Here is a 24,351-nt window from a genome sequence, read left to right on the forward strand (position 1 = left end):
TGGGCTGTGGTGGAATGGGAAATTTGTATCAAGGATGTGCAGCCCACAAATCTGCAGCAACTGCACGATGCTATCATGTCAATATGGACCAAAATCCCAGAGGAATGAACCTTGTTGAATCTATGTCAAAAAGAATTGTGGTCTGGGGGCAGTCCATCCTGGTACTAGCAAGGTGTACTTAATAAAGTGGTCACATAAGAGTGTGTGTGTGTGTGTATCTGTCCAGCCTAGGTGGCTCCTTTATCTTTGATTAGTTTTAAATCATGCTACGGCACCCCCAAGTTAATGAGTCAGAAGAAGAAAGAAGTGTGAGGCTACAGCATGAAGCTGAAAGAAAACGACTCCGTTGCCAAAGTGAAACCGCTGAGGAAAGAGAAACTCGCTTAGCCGCTAATACACAAGCGAGGCGAGCACATCGGCGAAACAAAACCTTCAAGGAGAGAGAAACTCGCTTACCGCTAATAGACAAGGGAGGTGAGCATTTCGGCAAAATGAAACCGCCAAGGAAAGAGAAACTCACTTAGCCGCTAATGTATAAGCAATGCGATTAATTGATTGAAGTACCAGAATCCATGATATGCCATGGTTCCATTGTTAATGAAATATTTAGACACAGAATCTCTAAAGACATGGCACAGTCCTTTGCTAAGTGAGCCATTCTGTATCTAAAAATATTGTTGTTGAACGACTTAACAATCAAGTAATTGACATCATTGATGGTGACTATGTTACTTATCTAAGTTATGACTCCATTATAACTGATGACGACCAGGAAAGGCACAACTTTCCTGTGGAGTTTTTGAACAGCATTATACCATCTGCAATGCCAAATCATAGTCTTATGCAGACAGCAGGATATATTATCATGCTCCTTTGAAACCTAAATACAAAGCGTGGACTGTGTAACGGAACTCGCTTGGTTGTTACAGATTTGAAACAACATGTAATTCAAGCAGAAATTCTTACTCGATCAGCTGAAGGTGATTCAGTATTGATTCTTCAATTGATTTATGCATATGCATATATATATATATATATATATACAGTATATATATATATATATATACACACTAGCCATGTGCGCCCAACTACATTGCGCGTGTTAAAGTTGTCTGTGAAGGGCTCCTTGTTTAAACGCGGCTGCCAGTCGTGAACTGGGCCCTTCGTCACACAGCATTATGATTTTTATAAAGCAAACAAAATTAAAAAAGAAAACCCTTGGATATTGATTCGATAGGAACGGCCTACTCGGAATCACTATCCGAATCTTAATTATGTGGTGGTGTAGGAGCATTTCTGCTTCTGTCCGTTCACAGTCCATCAGGGCGCTGTCGTTTCCTCTTACGATGTCTTCTCAACTTTTCTCCAATCTCGCAGGTTGCTTTGTGGCAATCCAAAGAGTAAGGCAATATACACGGAGCAATGGTTATTAAAGGGGGACACATAGGTATCCAGGCTCTTTAAAGCATAAATAGGGATCACTTCACTGACGTGTGAGCAAGCCACGGTACAACTGTGAGACGCACAGCACTCGCAGGCTACAACGTAACAATAATGATTTCCGGAACGTGCGGTTACGTTGTCATTCATTTTACCCACGGTCTTTCTTTCATTCATATGTTACATAGGCACGTACCTTTTATCTTCGGCAATCTCATTCTCTAGCCAGGCCTCAGGAGCTAACCAGCGTAACACTGTGCACCACTCCTTACGTTATTCCAGCACATTGTTGAGTGAGTAACAACAACATACTAAACTGGAAGGTGGTCTACGCATGTATGGAATTCGTGGACAAAGATCAAGATCTAAATGAAGATCTCTTTAGTTAATTTAAAGCACAACAATTTGTTTAGTTGGAATGTCTGCGTTTTGAGGTGTGACTGGAGTACTACAGTCTTCAGTAGTATAAGCCTGGAGGAGATTCTTAATGCAATGCCTATGTTTTAGCTGTCTCTCTACTGCCATCTAGTGCTTCTTCTAATTCATTCGCGGACAAACAAAGATCAAGAACCAAATGATTATATATAGAGATATTCTATATACTGTATATACAGCAAATATTGCCATGACAAAGTCTGTACTAAACTATACAGAAGGGTTAAAGCCTTATCAGGCCCACCCTTTCTTTACACCTACAGCATAACAGTATCAAAAGTCAGACTAGCAAGTTCAAATTGTTACATGTCAAGAACAGTGAAAACACAAATCATTGTAAGACTACTATCCATTAAATATAAGGTGGTTTTATGTCCGTGTTTTTACTGCATAACCTTGCATACTTCAATTCACTTTGGTATGTGAAACCGTATATACTAAATGTTTGAGAAAACAAGTGCCAATAAGTGTTGTCCAGTGTTCTGGTTACATATGCAAAACCTTATATGCAATAATTAAACTTTTTTTGTAAACAATGTAAATCTTCAAACGTTCAAGGACTGATATTTCTGAATTCGAGAAGAGGTTAACAAAAAGTTTATTTATGAAATACATTAAATTTACAGTCACAACTTAGTAACAGACTAAGACAGCGCCCGTACCAACAGTCAGAATCTGTCATCCTAGATCTGATTCTGTTACTCACAGAACAGTGCTACTATACCTGAACATATGCATCATTTTTGTAAGGTCGAGCTCCAGGGACTGTAGCGCCAGGTACATCTTTGTTTTCAGTTTGCTGAAAACCAAAATTAAACAAACCTTAGCAAAATAAAGAATATATAACCAGTAATCACATTGTATTTAAAGAATAACATAACATGGCAATATATTGTATAGTGCTAAAGTAAAAGAGACAACACCTCTATTAATACTACAAGCAATGTAATATTCAATGGACTTCAAAGAAAGTAACATTAAGACTGCTGAGCTAGTCATCTGAAAATGAATTCAATCCGACAAATTAGTAGACAGCCTATAGAAATTGTACAGATAGTTTAAAATGTACGATGACTGAAATGACTGTAAACTCTTTAATAATTACAACTGAAAAATAAAATCTTTAAAAATGTTTTTCTGTCAACATACTTGTCTCCAGGAAGCTTATATAGGTTGACAAGGCCTTTTAGATGCTTGGAAAATTCTTCAAAGTTTCTTTCTCTGTTTTAAATAGACAGACAGACAGATTAGATATACTGCCATTCTAAAGTTTTTGAACACTTTAAGTTCATGCTTTATTATCAATGAGGTACCGCAAACATCAAATACCAAACAAAGCAAATAGCAGAATGACAAATAATTAAGAAGAAACATTGAACAGGCTAAATCACAGAATCATCAAAGCAGCCACCCTTTATAATGTGTACAGAAGAACAAACTCTGGGCACTCTATCAATTAAAGGCTTAATCTACTGTTCTGAAAATGTACTCCAAAACTGCCAGAGAAAAGCCCACAAGTGGCTTGCACTAACTGTTTAGCTTTAACCTTTTAACCTATTTCATGAAAAATCAGGTTGGGAGATTGTACATGCCATGTCATGTCATCACTTTCAGCTTTCTTTGTCTGCTGTCTTCTTCACAGAGTTCTGACAGAGAGTATGGCATGCCTTCTGGAAGATACTGTAGCTCCTTTGGTTCTAGACTCCAGTCACCTAGTAAAGGTCACCCTTTCTACAGCCAATAAACACCCAAACCATAACTCTACGGACCGCCATGTCTGTTGTTTTTAAACACTGTTAATTTAATCTGGCACCAACTAGAAGACATTCATAAACTGTCCTTGATGAACTCTAAATCTCAAACTTGGATCAATTAGTTCATAATATCATCTTTCCATTGGGCAGAAATGTAGTTCTTGTGATTTATTTAGCCCAAGTAATCATCTTAATACTGTTTTGTTGCCTTAATAAACATTATGTGCTGCTGCATGACCCATCAGCCCTGCTTCTTGATGTCTTCTCTTGACTATTGCAGTGAACACTTTCTTAACCTGAGTCTCATTCAACCGTGCCTTGACATCTGATACAGTTAGCATTCTTTTACACAAGCAAGACCTTTATGTTCTTGTTGTCTTATTTTGTTGTTAATCTAGATCTGCCAGAGCATTTTTAATTAAACAATGTCCCAGTTTTTTAGATGCCTTTTAAAAGTGTATGTTATAGTGCTCAAAGAAAAGTTCTTGCATTTATCAGAAATATGATCTTTCATTTTTTAAAGTAATAAAAACTTGCCTTTTCTCTAACATTAGCTGACATGTGCATGCCATGACAACTGCCACGTCTCCTCAAATGTTCTACTAAAGGCCTACAGTAAATCTTGGCACCTCAGGACCTATTGACTGGCAAGATCTCAGATACTAATGTGACTTTAATTAGTGTTTTAATTTAAGCCAGGTGTACTATAAAGGTAAACCAGTTAATCAACTGGAAGACAAATATAGGTTGTCTGCTAGAAGTGCCTAACTGCCACTGCAACCAAGATTGCTTCCAATAAAATAAAAAGTCACAAAATTTTCTCAATTCACACTTACAGTACCTATTCCTTTATTGGGTTTTCTAATTTTATGGTATTATTGATGAACATACTAACTGAAGTTTAAGCAAATATGCTAAAATATAGGGTTTTGAAAAACTTTTAACGGGCAGTATATATACACATGCATAAAGATAGAGTCAATTGAGTTTAACACTACTAACCTGAGATGTTGTACCAGCTCCGGACAGCTCTGAAAAACAAGACAAGATTTAACATTTTAGTACTATTACCCTTTAACCTAGAGTAGGAATCACCTTTTACAATTCTTTTGGGGGCCCAAAGCAAATCAGAGTCTAAATACACATTCTGAGTTCATTATATATTTTAATATATAAAGAATGGGTGTTTATTAACATATTTTAATACAGAAAAAAACTGGAAAAGACAAATCACATGTTTAAATAATACAAATAATTTGACAAAAATATCAAGTGTAAGAACAATGAGTTGGGACGAAGAAGTTGTTTTTTTTTTTATTTAAACAAACTCACTATTAACATATAAATTAAAAACATTCTGTATGTGTGGGTGACTGGTGTAAAGTGAATCGTTCCATGTCCACACATTGTCAATACCAAGCTTTCATCCTGTAGTTGCTAATGATAGTCTAATATTAGTCAGTGAAAGAGTGTGGTACCAGGGCAACAACAAAAGGAACACACTTTATATGTGTTCTCTGAATGTGCCGTGCAGAGTAACTTGAATATTGTAAACCTGAAGACTGAAGGATACATTCCAAGGGAATGACATAAACAGCATATAAAAATGTCTACATCATTAGACACTTTTTAGTATTTCTTGTTATAGATAATCCCAAACCATTTTCTACAAATGAATATACAATAGATAAATTTATAATAGCTCAGGCAAATTTGTGCGATCAGACTGAGTTAGCAGAGCGCTCTCAATTGCATCCTTGCACTTTGCTATACATCATCTTATAATCACTAAGCTCCATTATCTTATCCTTCTGAAAGCCGATAGCACTGCACTCCAAGGTTAAACGTGGCTGTGGCTTAGCTACATAGCTGTTTTTATGCACTTTGATTTTCAGCTTGCTTTCTTGGACGAATTGAGCACACATGTAAGTCACAAATGTGATTAAAACTTTTCTCTAATTTTATTGTGTTTCATAAACTATATTGATGATTAAACCTATGGTTATATAGTGTAACATTTCTAAATTAAAGTATGTTGTGGTGTAATTTTACTCTGTTCATTAAAGAGGCAGTTGGATGCTCAAGTGGCTAAGGCTTTGGACTATAAACCGCAAGAGTGCAGGTCTGGTCCCCCCCACTATTTCATTAGGTGTGTTTACTCTGCGGTTTCATATCAAATGCTACCATATTGAATGCTGAAAAACCATAAATACTGCTTTTACTTTATAACCATATCTCTTTCCACCGTATGTACTTGTGATCTTGCGCTAACTACCCACAGCTTTTGCCCATAGGACTAGAAAATAAACTACGTGGTAAATTGTAAGCTTTGGTAAGGCCATAAAGAATGGTGTTCAGTGGCGCTAAACAGGTTCTGGTAAAACCATTTGATGACTTGGTACGGGTGCATGAGACATTGCCCCCTACTGTTCTCATGTAAAGGGTGGGGTAATGTTGACCACAACTGGGGATATTGTTAAGAAATAGAAAGAACACTTTTAGGAGTTCCAAAGCCTGGTGGATATGACCTTCTTGGAAGGGGCAGTGCCAGTTGATGAGGACTCGGTTCCATCTCCGGGGATAAGGATACTGCAATGACTAATATCCTCTATAGTGGCAAAGTTGCATTGATAGACAAGATCTAGCTAATAAATGTTGACAACACCCAGATATCGCGGATCAGTTTTTGACCAACATGTCTCTTCATTGTTGAGCGAAAAGTGGGAATAGCAACCTCAAGACAGGCAGGCTGGAGTTGTGACCCCCTTTATATTAAAAAAAAAACTACGGAGCAAGGGGGTTGTCCCAGTTAGTAAGGGATTACATTCCTCTGCCTCCATGAGAATGCTAATGTGTGGGAAATGAAACTAAGACTCCACCTGACAGCTGAACCTCAGATCAAGAAGGAGCAATGTGAATTCTGTCCTGACCATTAAACAGTAGACCAACTATGTACCCTGGCATAGATATGTGAGGAATCATTTGAGTTTACAAATCCTGCCTTCATATGCTTTCTGCATTTGTTAAAAGCTTATGGGCTGGTAGTATCTTGTGAGACATGTTTCACAAGTATGGGGTTCAGGAGTTACTGCTGCATGCCATATGTTGCCTGTACTTGTGGAACAAGAGATTTCTCTGAATCAATGAATGGAAAACATACAAAAATGGAGGCTTAAGGCTTTTGACAACAACTAGCTGCTTTATCATGAACTGAAAAGTAAATACACACATTGAATATGCATGCATTTCACAAGGGTTGTCTGGGAATGGCAAAACAAATCATAAAGGACCCCAGTCACCCCACAAAGATGTTTTTCTTTCTTCCCATCAAACAGATACAATAGAACTATTAACAGCCAAAGAGTGAGATTTAAGAACAGTTTCTACCTGCACGTAATAAGGCTGCTCAACTGTCATATGCGATGAACTGTTTGAAATCAACTGAACGAGTTAAGTGTCACATCATTTTTTGCTTCAAGTGAATGGAATGTTGTGTTATTTGTTATTTACTGTGATGACTATTAATATTTGATTTAAGTCTGAGTTGTTAATTTAAGCTTGATGTTTTATGCTGACTATTGTGACTGCAAGGAGCATTACGCAAGTAAGAATTTCACGGTAGATTGCACATATAATAATAAAAAAGACCTTAAAAGAACTCTCATATTCCAAGTAATTAGATACTCACCACAGGGGTTTCACCATGATGCGCTACCTTGACATCTCCTAGCTGACCTGTGACATCAAGCTGCACTTCAACATAGAACATGTCAGAGGTGATGTAACACTCTGTCCCTGATGTACTTAGATGAGAACCCAGCCTGTATATATGAAGAGAGATTTATAGCATGTTAAGAGAGCAACAAACAGAAAACGTCACATTACAACTACAATATATTTATCAGAGAATGCTTACCCATTCTGTCGAGCAATGGATTCCAGTCGATCTGTCATGGAAGCCAATGATGTCACTGAATAATGGACAAAATGCAGACTTAGTTTGAGCATAAAAACAGGCAATTGCTAGAAATATATTACTGAATCTCAATGAATAGTATATTAAATAACAAATGTAGATATTCAACCAGAACAGTTTTCTAAACCTAATAAGAAAATTACATCATCTTCTGTACAGAAGATCTCTAATCATAATGCAACTTACAGTGGGTACGGAAAGTATTCAGACCCCCCCCCCTTCAATTTTTCACTCTTTTTTATATTGCAGACATTTGCTAAAATCATTTAAATTAATTTTTTTCCTCATTAATGTACACACAGCACCCCATATTGACAGACAAAAAAAAGAATTTTTGAAATATGAAATATCGCATGGTCCTAAGTATTCAGACCCTTTGCTGTGACACTCATATATTTAACTCCGGTGCTTTCCATTTCTTCTGATTATCCTTGAGATCACCTTCATTTGAGTCCAGCTGTGCTTGATTATACTGATTGGACTTGATTAGGAAAGCCACACACCTGTCTATATAAGATCTTATAGCTCACAATGCATGTCAGAGCAAATGAGAATCATGAGGTCAAAGGAACTGCCTGAAGAGCTCAGAGACAGAATTGTGGCAAGGCACAGATCTGGCCAAGGTTACAAAAAACTTTCTGCTGCACTTAAGGTTCCCAAGAACACAGTGGCCTCCATAATCCTTAAATGGAAAACGTTTAGGACAACCAGAACCCTTCCTAGAGCTGGCCATCCGGCCAAGCTGAGCTACCGGGGGAGAAGTGCCTTGGTGAGAGAGGTAAAGAAGAACCCAAAGATCACTTTGGCTGAGCTCCAGAGATGCAGTCAGGAGATGGGAGAAAGTTGTAGAAAGTCAACCATCACTGCAGCCCTCCACCAGTCAGGGCTTTATGGCAGAGTGGCCTGTCGGAAGCCTCTCCTCAGTGCAAGACACATGACAGCCTGCATGGAGTTTGCTAAATGGAGATGGTGAGAAATAAGATTATCTGGTCTAATGAGACCAAGATAGAACTTTTTGGCCTTAATTCTAAGCGGTATGTGTGGAGACAACCAGGCACTGCTCATCACTTGTCCAATACAGTCCCCACAGTGAAGCATGGCAGTAGCAGCATCATGCTGTGGGGGTGTTTTTCAGCTGCAGGGACAGGATGACTGGTTGCAATTGAGGGAAAGATGAATGAGGCCAAGTACAGGGATATCCTGGACAAAAACCTTCTCCAGAGTGCTAAGGACCTCAGACTGGGCCGAAGGTTTACCTTCCAACAAGACAATGACCCTAAGCACACAGCTAAAATAACGAAAGAGTGGCTTCACAACAACTCTGTGACTGTTCTTGAATGGCCCAGCCAGAGCCCTGACTTAAACCCAATTGAGCATCTCTGGAGAGACCTAAAAATGGCTGTCCACCAACGTTTACCATCCAACCTGACAGAACTGGAGAGGATCTGCAAGGAGGAATGGCAGAGGATCCCCAAATCCAGGTGTGAAAAACTTGTTGCATCTTTCCCAAGAAGACTCATGGCTGTATTAGCTCAAAAGGGTGCTTCTACTAAATACTGAGCAAAGGGTCTGAATACTTAGGACCATGTGATATTTCAGTTTTTCTGTTTTAATAAATCTGCAACAATTTAAAAAATTATTTTTTTTGTCTGTCAATATGGGGTGCTGTGTGTACATTAATGAGGAAAAACATTAATTTAAATGATTTTAGCAAATGGCTGCAATATAACAAAGAGTGAAAAATTGAAGGGGGTCTGAATACTTTCCGTACCTACTGTAAGTACATGACTGGTCAACCAATGGAAATAAGCCTTCAGAAAGAAATTAAAACCTGCAATGTAACACAAGCACATTTGTATAGGCAGTATAGTATAGTAAATCTAATTTACAAAATATACTCAATCACTAATTTCTGTTACCATACTCACTCATGATCCTCCTTCAGCGATGACTAAAGCTGGCTGACACTGAGGCTGATCCACCGCAATGCCTGGCTGGCCTGTCCCACTTATATCCCAGTATACCCATCATTCACAATTTTTAGTTAATCTCTCCTCACCAGCCTACCTCTGTGCAGTTTTACTTCAAGGCCCTCTTCGATGCTCACTGCTTCTGTTACCCTGTGCTTCTCCCTCCATCAGGTTCTGAACTCTCCCTACACACTTTTCTCTTCCTCTCACTACTTGGGCTGCTGCATCTTGATCTGAAGGACAGATCCAAACATATCATTCACTGCTGCTGTTGAAATGTAAAAAAGATTGTATACTGAGGACTTGTTAATGATTAATGGCTTAAACATAAATGAACCCAGATGTTTAATATTTGTTTAAAACATTAAAGGAATACTCTGCCCAAAAATTACACTTTAATGTTACTTACCCCATGTAGTTTGTAGTAATGGCAGAGAAAAATATTTAAACTTTTTTCTCTCTGTTCTGAATGAAAACATGAGATTAAAACTTTTTCTCTGCCATCAGTATAAACTACATACAGTAAATACAGTAAATGGAAAAAAATCTAATTTGTGGATGGAGTATTCTTTTAAAATGTAATGTACAATAAAGTCTTAATCAAACCATCAATCTATTCATTCATTTTGTGTCTGTTTATCCAGGTTTAGGAATATGGGAGCTGGAACCTGGCAGCATTAGGTGAAAGACAGGATCCAAACCTACATGGGTTGCCAGTCCGTTGCAAAGCATTAACACTCAAGCAGGCATATACCTGCATTAATGTAATTTAGGTTAACTGGTGACTTCAAATTGGCCTATCATGCCTATCTTTAGAATATTGAAGGAAGGCATATGTCCATGCAAGAAGGACATCCAATCTTCACACAAACAGTGAGCAAGTCAACACTGACACTCTGTCTCCTGTAGCTGGGAGCAGCAGTGTTATCCAATAAATCTCAAGGATGGTGAATTAATTGCAGCTTACTGGAAGCCTACGTTAGAGGTGTTGGTAATTTGGTAGTCCATCTGGATTAAATGCCTCAAAAGGCCCACATCACTGTTCAATACTACACTGATTTGCTCTGCTATTTGCAACAGTCAGTTGGGAAAAAGTGGTTAGGAAAGCCATTGAACATTCTGCTCCTACTACACAACAATCCCCTCATCATAGTTTGGGTGTTGCAAAGGCTGCTCTGTGAATTTGTGCATTCAAAGAGATGTCACATCCCTCTGTTCTCAAGAACAAGTGTCACGAGAACACCAATTTTCATTCAATCTGAAATGCTATCACAGTTGGATGCACTATGGCAATGATGAACTCATTACATCACCTACAGAATAGTTGTTGCACAAGCAAAAAAAATATTTTATAGGAGGAGTAAGGAAAACATTTGTTAATGTGGTAGCATCTGTATTCATGCTTGGAAGGATTATGTTGAAAAACCAAAAGTTGTTTTACTGGAATTCCTCTTTTAATAGGCCAGAATCTAAACTTTCTTAATCACCCATTGTCTGACTGACATTGCATTGCTTAGTTTATCACTGCTGAAATACTTGGCTTTGAAGGTGCATTGTGGAAATTTCAGTATTCCTTTTGTAATATTTTGTTGAGGAAACATTAGCTTCCAGTGTAAGAAGCCAAAAATTAGCCTTCAACATACCATTAAACACCTGCATTAAAAATTAAAAGTGCTCATTGCACATATGCATTTTCAATGTTATTTAACAAATTAAATTAATGACAGGTTGGGCTGGTCTCGGATCACAGACAAAATATAAACAAAAAGGCAGAGGAGGAACTTTTTCCTTTGGAGACTGATCCCCTTTAAAGTGGGAAGTGACATCCTTGACATCTTCTATAATTCTGTAATGGCCAGTGCGATTTTCTATGCTGTGGTTTGCTGGGCTTCTAACATCACTTCAAGGGAGGCCCACCGAATCAACAAGCTAATTAAAAGGGCAGACTCGGTTAAAGGATGCACTCTGGACCCCTGGAGGTCGTAAGCAAAGAAGAAAATTAAAGCAAAACTGAGTGCCACTATGAACAATGGTGCACACCCTCCCTCTGGTACACTAACTCTGTGGACTTTCAGCAAAAGTGTGTCAGGAAATGATACTGGGCCTCCGAAATACCAACAGCAATACGTCTATATAATGCCTCACTGTGACTGTGGCAAACAAGTCAGACCTTTCCTTGCTTTATAATCATTCCAGTGTGGGTTCAGACCAAAATATCAATGTAAATTTATTTATTTACTTACTTACTTACTTATCTACCTATTTATGTATTTATTTATTTAAAGAGATTCTGTGAAAAGCCATATGTCCCTCTGGGGACAAATAAAGTCCTATCTAAAAACAATTGACAAAAAGATTATTTTCATAAAGAATAACAATGAAGTATTATACATGTCCACTGTGTTCACCCCTGACTTACCTTTCAATGCTTTTTGCAGTGTTTCCAAGCAGCTAACCAGACACTGATGGGCCCCTGTGTTAAGACTGATTCTCTTCTCCTGACGAAACAGAAAGAAAAATCCATTCAGCCATTTTCTATACCTCTTTCTGAAAACCACCACTCTTCACTAATAAATGTGGAGCAAGGAAAAATATTCTTTCCAGCAGTACTAAAATTACCAGCCTCTAATTTCCCTTGTCCAATGCCTTTCTCAGGATATCTCACCATTGCCTGACGCACAAGCTTCATGGTTTCTGGCCAGGGTCTGGAAGCATTGTATTTGTTGTGTAGCCGCTCCAGCAAGGAACTCATTTTTGCCTGCTTTTCTGCCTCTGCCACAAAAATAACAAATTTGAAAAATGCATATGGTACAAATATTGAGGAGTGCTGGGTTACATTCTCTTATACAGAAATAAATACATTCTAATACATACAGTGGTGTGAAAGACTATTTGCCCCCCTCCTGATTTCTTATTCTTTTGCATGTTTGTCACACAAAATGTTTCTGATCATCAAACAAATTTAACCATAAGTCAAATATAACACAAGTAAACACAAAATGCAGTTTTTAAATGATGGTTTTTATTATTTAGGGAGAAAAAATCCAAACCTACATGGCCCTGTGTGAAAAAGTAATTGCCCCCTGAACCTAATAACTGGTTGGGCCACCCTTAGCAGCAATAACTGCAATCAAGCGTTTGCAATAACTTGCAATGAGTCTTTTACAGCGCTCTGGAGGAATTTTGGCCCACTCATCTTTGCAGAATTGTTGTAATTCAGCTTTATTTGAGGGTTTTCTAGCATGAACCGCCTTTTTAAGGTCATGTCATAGCATCTCAATTGGATTCAGGTCAGGACTTTGACTAGGCCACTCCAAAGTCTTCATTTTGTTTTTCTTCAGCTATTCAGAGGTGGATTTGCTGGTGTGTTTTGGGTCATTGTCCTGTTGCAGCACCCAAGATCGCTTCAGCTTGAGTTGACGAACAGATGGCCGGACATTCTCCTTCAGGATTTTTTGGTAGACAGTAGAATTCATGGTTCCATCTATCACAGCAAGCCTTCCAGGTCCTGAAGCAGCAAAACAACCCCAGACCATCACACTACCACCACCATATTTTACTGTTGGTATGATGTTCTTTTTCTGAAATGCTGTGTTCCTTTTACGCCAGATGTAACGGGACATTTGCCTTCCAAAAGTTCAACTTTTGTCTCATCAGTCCACAAGGTATTTTCCCAAAAGTCTTGGCAATCATTGAGATGTTTCTTAGCAAAATAGAGACGAGCCCTAATGTTCTTTTTGCTTAACAGTGGTTTGCATCTTGGAAATCTGCCATGCAGGCCGTTTTTGCCCAGTCTCTTTCTTATGGTGGAGTAGTGAACACTGACCTTAATTGAGGCAAGTGAGGCCTGCAGTTCTTTAGACATTGTCCTGGGGTCTTTTGTGACCTCTCGGATGAGTCGTCTCTGCGCTCTTGGGGTAATTTTGGTTGGCCGGCCACTCCTGGGAAGGTTCACCACTGTTCCGTGTTTTTGCCATTTGTGGATAATGGCTCTCACTGTGGTTCGCTGGAGTCCCAAAGCTTTAGAAATGGCTTTATAACCTTTACCAGACTGATAGATCTCAATTACTTCTGTTCTCATTTGTTCCTGAATTTCTTTGGATCTTGGCATGATGTCTAGCTTTTGAGGTGCTTTTGGTCTACTTCTCTGTGTCAGGCAGCTCCTATTGAAGTGATTTCTTGATTGAAACAGGTGTGGCAGTAATCAGGAAATTGAACTCAGGTGTGATACACCACAGTTAGGTTCTTTTTGAACAAGGGGGCAATTACTTTTTCACACAGGGCCATGTAGGTTTGGATTTTTTTTCTCCCTAAATAATAAAAACCATCATTTAAAAACTGCATTTTGTGTTTACTTGTGTTATATTTGACTAATGGTTAAATGTGTTTGATGATCAGAAACATTTTGTGTGACAAACATGCAAAAGAATAAGAAATCAGGAAGGGGGCAAATAGTTTTTCACACCACTGTATCAAAGCATAATGAGTGATTGTATCATAGTATCGACACTGTGCACAATGAACCCTAATCCAAGCTTCTAAATCAAATTATCTCCATTCCAAGTTCTTTGTCCGTAATATTTACAATAAGTCAGAAACTCGCTCTCTAAACCCAAGATGCTATAAACACCTCATGGGTAAACTTAAACTCACTGAGCAAATTATAAGAAACACCTGCACACCAGCTTATCCATACAATTATCTAATCAGCCAATCATATGGCACCAGCACAATGAATCAAACCATTCAGATACAGGTCAGTGTTAATATTCACATCAAATGCCAGAATGGGGAAAAAAGCAATCTCTGTGATTTCGACCATGGCATGAATATTGGTGCCAGACATGCTGGTTTGATTATTTCTGCTGATCTCCTAAGATTTCCATGCACAACAGTCTCTATAGCTTTCTTAGATTGGTCCGAAAAGCTAAACACATCCAGAGAGTGTCAGTTCTGCAGACAGAAACGCCTTATTGATGAGAGGGGTCAGAGTATAATCGCCACACTGGTTCAAGCTGATCCTGACAGCCAACAACAGAAAGCCAGAGGCTGCACTGGTCACAGGCTCATCAAAACTGGACAGGTAAAGAGTGGAGAAATGTAACTTGGTCTGATGAATCTGGATTTCTGCTGAGACACGCAGATGGTCAGAATTTGGCACCAATGGCATGAATCCATACACCCAACCTGCCTTGTGTCAACAGTCCAAGGATGGTGGTGGTGGTGTTGTGGGGAATATTTTTTGGAACACCTGGAGCCGTTAATACCAATTAATAATCACCTGAATACCAAGGTCTGTTTGAGTACTCCTGATAACTATGTACATCCTCATGGCCACAATATACCCATTTCAATAAACTACTTTCAGAATGATGCACCATGTTAAAAAGCAAAAGTCATCTCAGACTCGTTAAATGAACATGATAATGAGTTCAGTGTTCTTCAGTGCCCTTCCCAGTCACTAGATCAGAATCCAATGAAACACCTTTGGAATTTCGTAGAACAGGACATTCGCAGCACAAATGTGCAGCTGACAGATCAGCAAGAATTGTGCGATGCAATCATGTCAACACAGACCAGAATCTCAGAAGAAAGTTTCCAATATTTTGTGGAATCCATGCCACAAATAATTAAGGCTGTTTAGAGAGCAAAAGGAGACCCTACTCAATATTACAACAGTGTTCCTAATAATTTCCTCAGCGAGTGTAAATTCAGGTCCCACAACTCCACAAATGCTGTCTCCAGTATCATTTTAAAAATACAGTACTGCATCTGAAACCGATCTGCCTCTTTTTAAAGCCCTGCTCCCCAAAAATCACATCAGTTACCCTCATTTCAAAACTTTCACAATAAATTCTAAGTTTTCTCCCAATAAGCACGTCGCCCTAATTTTCAAATCGTATTTCCTTGAATACACAAGCTTGTAATTGGACAACTGTAATATTGCTAAAAATGTTGTCACAGTAAATAAGTTATTTTACCTGCAAGCGCTCCAATCACTGGAATTTGGGAATAAGAAGACCAATGTGGTCTTTATGAAGTTTGTTTATCAAGTGACAAATAACTAAATGTACAATTTGAGACTGATGTCCCTTTACAACACATCATACTGACCTCAAAGTCTATGTCCTGATGTGAAATTAAATTGATTCAAACCCTTCCATTCTACAACGCACCACTCTGAGAAGAACGTCGCCCCAACGTCAAAGTTATACTGGGTGGAGTACAGCAAATTGTTTTCATATTCCAGCTTCTTGGAAAATACCGACTTGCATGCCTTATTCTAGGAGCAAATCCTTTCGTTGTCATAACCTAGTCTACATAAGCAGATCGCGCCAGTGTTAATGTCCTACTCTCAAGATTGCTTCTTTGAAATTTCAAAGCAATGCTGATGGGGGACACATCAGACCGATTACAATACCCCGGTTCCAAAGCCCCTCAAATAAATTCAAACTTTGCTCCTACAGCGTATGATCACTCTAGTACTAAAGTTCTACCTCCACAGGTACCATCTGCACTAAACCCAAACTCCTACTTTCAGAGCCCCTAAATTGTGGCTGAATGCACTCCTTGAGATGCCATCTGCTTCCGTTATATACCATCCGTAGAGATTATAAGACCAAAACAGTTTCACCTCATTCTTACCTGTACTTTCATCTGAGGTGGCTCGATCGACTGGCGGTGACGCGGTGGCATTCACCCCGAGTTCTCCAGCCAGGGTGCCCACAGGCACACATACCCCCGCCATTGTCGCCATGATCTGTGCGTAGTTCCGGCATCACGAAGACGTTCCGGGTTGTACGTGCTGTACGTGAGGCGGAATTCGTCACGTCTGAAGCGTGGCGCCCGGCGTGACTTCGAGGAAGTTTTGAGATACGGTTGGGTTTTGTGAGATGAGGGGAATCAGTTTGCTGTTCGCTTCTCTTCTGTGTATCACACATAGAAAGTTCTAGAACTTTCTAAAACGATAGAGTTCGTTACATAAATAACTGACTGTCCTTTTACCAACAGAAAAAAGGGAACTGAAGAGCTATTCTGTTGCAACGATTACGGGGTCTGCTGCTTTCAAGCCAACGTCTGGAAGACCTCAGGCTCGCCACATTTTATATATTTTTTTATTTTAATTATGAAGACGCTAGCACTACCAGCTTGCTTAATCCCGTACAGTACTTACAATTACGGAATTCAGTGCCTTTTTTACATAACGGTATTTTTGATTCAATACATGTAAACCAAAATATTTTAAGTAGTTTTTTTACATTGTTTTTGCATTTCACTTGAATATTTTGCTCTCATTCTACGCGCTCTGATTGGTCAGTATCACACAACAGACTAATGTCAAACGGCCTTTCTTGCGCCACATTGAGAACCTTACGGAAAAGAAAAACACCGCTTTTGGAAATCGAAAAAATCTTGGATTGTGAAGAGTAGAGTGCGAATGTTGCTTTTTCGGCTAAAACGAGAAAGCCGTTTCTGCAAGATAACACTTCCGGTAACAAAATAAATGACGTGGGGACCTTTGTAACGAAGCGAACGAAAGGGTAGCCCCGCGTTTGAGTTCCTAAGCGACAAGAAGATTGACAGCAAAAGACGGGTAAGGGCGGGACCATCGGCGACGTTGTTGGGCAACCTCATGATTGACAGGGCCAAGCGCTTCCGGCCGCTGCTTGCTAGAGAGCTGCGGGAAGGAGCCGCAATGGCGTCTGTCCTCTCGTCTTAGCGGCAGGGCAGGAGCTGTTTTCAATTCGCAAACATCGCCCTCAGTGTGGGCCAGATAGCCTCCCGGGGCCACTCAAAATAAACTAGAACATTTACTGCACACGAAAATACTTACATTTCTGACCAATATATATTATAAAGAGACTTAAAATGATGGCATATATATGTACATATAAAAAGGAACATGTAAACAGCACCAACCGATTCAGTTTTTCATTTTCAGTTTAGTGAAGTAAAATCGCCCATGCACCACGGACCAAGACCGTAAAGTGATGGAATTTTGACACCTTTGCGTGAACACGCAGCCGGACTGTAGGGTAATAAAAAAAAACTGCTAAGATTATATCAGACTTTTTTAACAAAAGAAAATAAACAGTCCGAGTAGCAGAGCCCGGCAGGATCTCTCCGTCTTCGCCGCGAGCTTCAGCCCGCACCCTTTTTATTTTTATTTTTTGTTTTCGTGGATCAAAAATTTAAACTCGGAAGAGAAAAGCGGCACGCAGAACTGGAATGAATCGAACGGGAAGATAATAGAGCGAAAGACTGTGCTTTTCTGTTTTTTTGTCCGTGTTTTATTATTTTGGACGTGTTCGTTTTTCCATACTTTTCTTTTTTAACTCCTTTTTCGTTTAATGTTTTGGCTTGGTTGTGGAGGCCCAGCTTTGTGCAGGTGGCGCGCTACCAGGAGGAATGCCCGGGTCTGAGGGACATCATGGGCGCAAGAAGCAGGACGGAGGCGCCACCGCCTCCCAACAACACTTTCAGCCTTCTGCCGCCAACACCACAGGCAAGGACGCCAAGCTGCAGCAGCAACAACAGCTCAAGGCCTCATCGTCCTCCACCTCATCTGCTAAGCACAAGCGACACAAGTCCTCCAAGCATAGTCGGGAAAGCTTGGCCTATGGCTCTGGGTCAGCTGCCAGCACCATGGCGCCCCCAGCTGTCAGTGCAATCAAGCCTTTAGTGGAGTACGATGACATCAGCTCAGACTCGGACACCTTCTCTGATCCCCCTTTGGGCAAGGGTGACAAACGTGGACTGGACCGTACGGAGTCTGGCTCAGACTATGGCAAAAGTGGAGGGGAAAATAGGAGCCACAAGCATCGGCATGCCCACAAGAAAGGAAAAGACTCCCACAGATCCAAGGATCCAGGAACTGAAAAAAAGAAGGAAAGGGACCGGGGGTCTACAGGTAAGGGGAGTAAAGAACGAGGTGTGGTTTCCAGGAAGGCCGCGTTTGATAGTGACCATGTTACTGTGAAGAGGGGTGATTCTGTGTCCACCACCCCTGCTGCAGCATTGTCCTCAATGCCTAGCAGTACAACAGGGTCCTCTGTGTCCAAGGGCAAAGAGAGTGGGCGCACAGGCAAGTCTCGTAAGGAAAAGCAGCAGAGGCGTGACAAGGGGGAGTCCCGCTCCTTCCAAAAGGATCGAGCTGACAAGAGCCATAGGAAGTCATCCAAGGCATACAAGGATAGTCAGCGGAGACAGCGAAGTTTAAGTCCAAAACGTGGAGGGGATGATAGTCCTGGGCATTTGGGAAGCTCCGTAGGAACCTATGGGCAGGACAGTGAAGATGGCTATGATCAGCATTACCATCACCGCCGGCAGCAAAGCCCCAGTCCACCCTCCTACAGAGAGTCATCGGGCCGCAGTCGTCCACGTTCCTCCAGCTATGAACGGGATAGCAGTCCCTATACCAGCAGGAGGCGCTCCAACAGCCCCTACACGAATCGTCGTTCATCTAGCACCAGTCCAGTGTCTAGGTGAGTACAACCTGGTTGGTCACATGTTCTTGTAGTTTTCTGTGACTATGTATAGTTTATCTAGTAGATTGTAGCAAAACTGGCATGTTTGTACTTGTAGTTGGTTACATTAAGTTTTTCCAAAACTCTGACCAAGGTAAGTAGAGTTTGAAAGTATATGGGTTGTTTGCAAAAGATTGTGTCTTCTGGTGGTTTGAGATCAGGAGTGAACAGATTAGTATCTTCAGAGCTATAGTAGATACTTGTTTTTGTGTCAGACATATTTTGTTTCTCAGTTTCTTGAAATAATTCATGTGTCTTAAGTTGATTCACAGGTTTCACTTTAAATATACTCGGATAATAAGGCATTTGATTTATGTCAGAAATTGTAATCCATCGTTGCATTGTCCAGGTTCAATCTCAGCAGCTTCAAGTCTATAACTTGTAATACAATCTAATCGTTACGGAACTGGGAAGATCATAATTTGCAGAGGTACATTAGGAAGAACTACTGTCTCATGAAAGTATGAAGTATGCATGTTCTACATGTGTGCCTGGTTCTTTCTCCAAGTATTCAGGCTTCTATATCGCAAAGATACAAATGTGATGCTAATTATATGTAGGTAAGAGTGAATGCAGTGATGTTCGGTCTTCCTGTTCGAGGCTGGTTGTATCATTTTGTCCAATTTTCCCAGCCATAGGCTCTGTTCTCTGGCACCCTTGAATTAGATGAAGCAAGTTTAAAACTTTTTTTTTATTTAAACACTGCAACAAACCATAAACTAAACAAACTTAAATTCTGTATTTAAACATCCATTTTCCAAGTTCACTTTAAATTTTTTTTAAAGATAATTCAAAGTTGAAGAAATATTTGCCACAAAAGTAGGATACAATGTTGGAAAACTGATTACACAAGTTCAATATACTGATGGGCTTTAAAGCACCTGTTTTTAGATAGTCTGATAGCTTTGCCATTGGCCAGACAAATGAGCAGGGTGACATTAATGGTCTCATTTTCATATGTTCTAAAAAAGTTAAACCAAGCTTTGTATTTACAGATATTAAGATGCATTGTAAGTCAACATGCAGCCAAGATGGAATTCCTTTTTTGTTCATAGTGGTTTTTTAGCAGAAGTGCACTCTTTCTGTCAGAGTGTAGTGATTAGAATGTAGGTGTTGCCCCTTGTTATAGTCCTCCATTTCTACTATGACTTAAGGAAAAAATAATTACATGCTGTAATTTAATGTGTTTTTGCATGTCACCTTTCTCACCATTTTAGAAAACTGTTCTGCGACTCGGTTTTTGAATAAAATCACCTTGTATTTGTACCTGATTTATGTGTATTTAAGTTTGGATTATTAGAAACCATTTAGTCCGTGAAGTGTTTTCCCCTTACTTTTCATTGGTTTCCTTTTATAAGATTTGTCAGTTTTATTGATGCCTTTGAGAAATTTGAAGACCAGGATTAGTTTCATGTATTATTGTCCTTTATTCAAGACTAATGATATGTTTGGGTTTTTTTTTTCCTTTTTAAACAATTGTCCTTTTTTGTTATTTTGCTGCAATGTCAGTATTTGAAGTCATTGACTTATCATTATTGTTTTGTAATAATAATTGGGAAAAGCATATTGCTAGGAAATCCAGGCCTGTCCATATAATCATAGAGATACCACTGAAGTTCACTTCATGTGTTATGTTCTCCTCCTGTCCTCCACGTCTTGTCAATTACCCAGCTTGAAATCCAGTGTCAGAAGTTAACACTGGTACCGTTCCGTTCTTGCATCAGAACTAATGTTTCATGAGGAACAATGCAGAAGGTATTTTAAAAGTCTTAAGTAGCATACATTGTGTGCTTTACTCCTGTTTTGTCCATCATTTGGATGTTCAAAAAAGGCTAGCAAACATATTCTTTCTGCTGTTTAGATAAAAAAAATATTAGCACAATTGAAAGATGTGTTAATGTAAATTTTATTTCAGTCTGTCAACAACTATGGAACACTGACATAGGTAACTTAGTCACAGCCATACAGTGAGTCAGTGATGGGGACTGAATCTGCAACATATTTTTCTTTACAGTCCACAGTTTTTACCAATAGAACCACTAGAACTTATAAATGTGGAGTTAAGCTTTAACAACAAATATCTATTTTATTTAGTGACTTTCAGCAGTGTATGGTGTCATACAGTTTTATTGTTCAGTAGTTAGAGCAGTGGCACTTGAATTAACTATTCAAGGTCACACAGTGAATAATGAGGGGTAGTGCTTGAGGGTCTTTGTTGGGCCGTATACCTGTAGTTTACAGTTAATTTTGGTCCCTAGAACACTGAATGCCTAAAATGGGAACATATTGTTAAAAAAAAAAAAAAATAAGTTTTTAAGTTTGGGAGTTTCAAAAGTGGTTGTCATGGCTGTTGAATAATGCTTTGTTTTTCTAATGAGCTGTAATGATTTGCTTTTTCATTTTTATGCCCCAAATTTTGTTTGCATGATATAAATAAAAACCTGCAAAGTACATAATAAAATCACTAGATGTGTGTTAAGTTATTTTGCCTTTGGTGTTTCCTTCATCTTTAGCCTGACATTTGGCCAAGTTTTTAATCCCTAGTTTTATTCTTAAACATAATAAAGTTAAACTTCCACCAAATGGGGATTGCGATAGGGATGATGTTGAAATCAGTGGGGGTGCTAGCCTAGTATTCAGGAAGTTATCTTATCTTTTCAAAAGATAAATGTTCACGGTAAAACCAGCATGAAGCATAGAGGAAAATGCCAGTTTTTAATTCATTTTCTATTCTTCCTAATTCCTTTGTATTTATTTAAAAAAAAAAAAAACTACACACTCCAACAGAAGGCGACTGCCTTTGTAAATCTTAAATCTGTCCTTTTCTGTTTCTGACTTGGAATGGCTGTTATTCAGAAGGTCTAGGCCAAAAAGTAAATGTGTTCAAATTCTTAAACATTTTTACTGTAATCTGGAAAATCATTTTATTCTAAGCAATAGGTAAAGTATCGTAAAGTAAAACTGCTAATCTACAGAAGCATGCAGCAAGAAAAGCAAAATGATTCAAGATAGATTTTTAGCAATTATTAAAAATGTCAACTGAATATTTGACTTTAATCTTGCAAATATTTTAAAGTTGCATTTGCATATTCACACACATGAAAAATAATTGAACTCTGTGGTTGACTAATCATATAGATACCTGCAAATGTTTATGCTTTGTATCTGTAAGTGGTTGATGAAGAGGTATGATGCAAATGGGACTTGTGTCCCATGATAGTGTGGTATTAAGGTGTTGAATCAGAAGGTGTTTATGATACGTTTACCTAGCCTTGTGTGGAGAGTTAGAAAATTCTGGAAAGTAATATCTTTTTTTATGAAGCAAAAGTGAACAATATTGCCAAGTATTCAATTTTTAAGCAGTTCTTGAGATGTAGTATAAACCTTGGTTGTGTGATTGTGTTGATTTTTTTTTTTTAGTGTATGTGCTTAAAGTTTAAATGGTAAATATTTAAATGTAATGATTTTGATAGTAAGATGAGGTTTTCAACTTCTTTTTTGAAGGTGGAATTTTATTATTCTCCGAAGCTGTCATGGTTTTTAGGCAGCATCATTTTCTTTCTAAAAAGCACTTTGAATTCTTCCTTAAAGTATTTGTTTGAAGGTTTGTCTTGTTAAGAAGCTGTATATATTCAAAGGAAATCTGAGTACTGTATACCACTTTTTGTAATGTACAAATAATATTGAAAACCGCTTGCATTATTAGCCATTATATACTGCACGTAATGTTATCAAAAATTTGCAGAAATGGTGAAGTGATTAGTTTGCTTTCTTAAAGTAACTGTTTTATACATACATAAATATGTGATACATGCATGCTAATGAAGACTTTTTTTCTTCTCTACAAATGGTTTATCTGTATCTTCTCATATAACAATGAACATTTTCTAAGTACCAAGTAAACCTTGAATAAAGAACATACAACATTCTTGTTGTAAGCAGCTGGCTACTCTTGCAGTAATTTGCCACATTTTGACACAAAGCAGTTGTGTCCACGGGACAATAGCTTATTTTTTTATCTCTGTGTGTTTTTTACTTGTTTGTTATTCCGTGTTAACGAAGTTACATTTTTTAGCCTTAACTCTACAGTAAAACATTGAAACAGTTCATGAAAAAGTGGGCCATGGTGGAACGGTGGTTAGTGCTGCATTTTGAATCAGAACCCAACTTCCAATAGATGTGCCTCTATAGTTTGCACATTTTCCTGGTGCATGTGTGACTTTTTTCCTAGGTACTTCAGTTTTATATTTTTAGTTGACTTGTAACTGTGACCTGGCCCACTGTCGATGTTTGCATGCATAGATCTTGTGCCGTGTTAGGGTGTTTGTTTAGAGTTGGTTCCTGCCTAGCACACCCCATCTGTTTATTAACTTTAACCAGACATTAATATTAATTACTATGCTGTATGTTCCCAATTAATAGATGTAGTGCCTTCGTTTAATTTAAACAGTATTACTGAATTAATGCCTTTTGTCCTTGAATCAAGCTGAATAGTTTGCCAAGTTGTTTTATACTTTAATAAACATTTTATATTTTACCTAAAACCATGCTAAAGTGTACACCTTCAAATATTAAGTTGACAGGAGGAACTGTACATGAGGTAGACTGTGATTAGCTTTTTCAGACTGTATCATGTAATATTACATAATGTATTAGTGTTCGGAGTATTCTTTTGTAATGATACTCATATAAAAAAACCAAAGAGGCCAAGAAAGATATAAACTACAGCTGTGGTCGTTTCTCCATACAGTTCCCTTAACTGCAAGATAAATGTCTTTCTTTCAGACCTGTAAGTTCTGAACACAAGGCCAACATGGCATGCGGCACCAGAGATATTGGGAGGCTTGGAAATATTAACAAGTCAATCTTTTTACTTTTTCCAGCATGTACTTTTTGTAGTACACAGAATACTGAGGAGGAGGTGAAAGGCCAGTCAGTCTAAGTCATCAGAACATATTTTTGTCTTATAACTGGCCAAATACCTCAAGAGGGTTATTTTCTTGAGGAGTGCTTTTGACTGGGGTGTTTGTTTTCCTCTCTTCTGCTGTCAGCAGTGCATATCTCACTTGTAATGAACTTTATATTATGGTTTGCTTAACATAAGTGTAGTTTTAGTGTTCATCCATGTAAATGTTATAAGGTTTATCAATTAACTGTTAATGCATTATACTTGTAAACCTGTACTTCCAACACTTGGTATATAGGACACTAGGCAAAAATAAATTCAGTTGAAATAAGTTATTTCAATC

General features: G+C 38.6%; 2 protein-coding genes across 4 annotated transcripts in view; one reads left to right on the forward strand and one right to left on the reverse strand.

The window, feature by feature from the left end:
• Positions 1–16,356, reverse strand: part of med1 (mediator complex subunit 1) — a 31,763-nt gene extending 15,407 nt beyond the window's left edge. Inside the window, exons 1-8 of one of the 3 annotated variants that reach the window (XM_039739359.1) lie at positions 16,221–16,356; positions 12,241–12,347; positions 11,995–12,073; positions 7,546–7,600; positions 7,318–7,450; positions 4,632–4,660; positions 3,025–3,096; positions 2,600–2,674 (exon numbers count right to left, since the gene is read on the reverse strand). In XM_039739359.1, coding sequence (XP_039595293.1) covers positions 2,600–2,674; positions 3,025–3,096; positions 4,632–4,660; positions 7,318–7,450; positions 7,546–7,600; positions 11,995–12,073; positions 12,241–12,347; positions 16,221–16,332 — 662 coding nt within the window. In that variant the 5' untranslated portion in view covers positions 16,333–16,356. Of the gene's footprint in view, positions 1–2,599; positions 2,675–3,024; positions 3,097–4,631; positions 4,661–7,317; positions 7,451–7,545; positions 7,601–9,672; positions 9,844–11,994; positions 12,074–12,240; positions 12,348–16,220 lie in introns of those variants that run through there. The other 2 variants (XM_039739361.1, XM_039739360.1) reach the window with 2 other exon arrangements.
• A 93-nt stretch (positions 16,357–16,449) lies between these two features.
• The window catches only part of cdk12 (cyclin-dependent kinase 12), a 34,641-nt gene continuing 26,739 nt past the window's right edge, over positions 16,450–24,351 (forward strand). Inside the window, exon 1 of the mRNA XM_039739362.1 lies at positions 16,450–19,060. Coding sequence (XP_039595296.1) covers positions 17,985–19,060 — 1,076 coding nt within the window. The 5' untranslated portion in view covers positions 16,450–17,984. The remainder of the gene's footprint in view (positions 19,061–24,351) is intronic.

Source organism: Polypterus senegalus, chromosome 17, assembly GCF_016835505.1.
Source record: "Polypterus senegalus isolate Bchr_013 chromosome 17, ASM1683550v1, whole genome shotgun sequence".
Lineage (NCBI taxonomy): Eukaryota > Metazoa > Chordata > Cladistia > Polypteriformes > Polypteridae > Polypterus > Polypterus senegalus.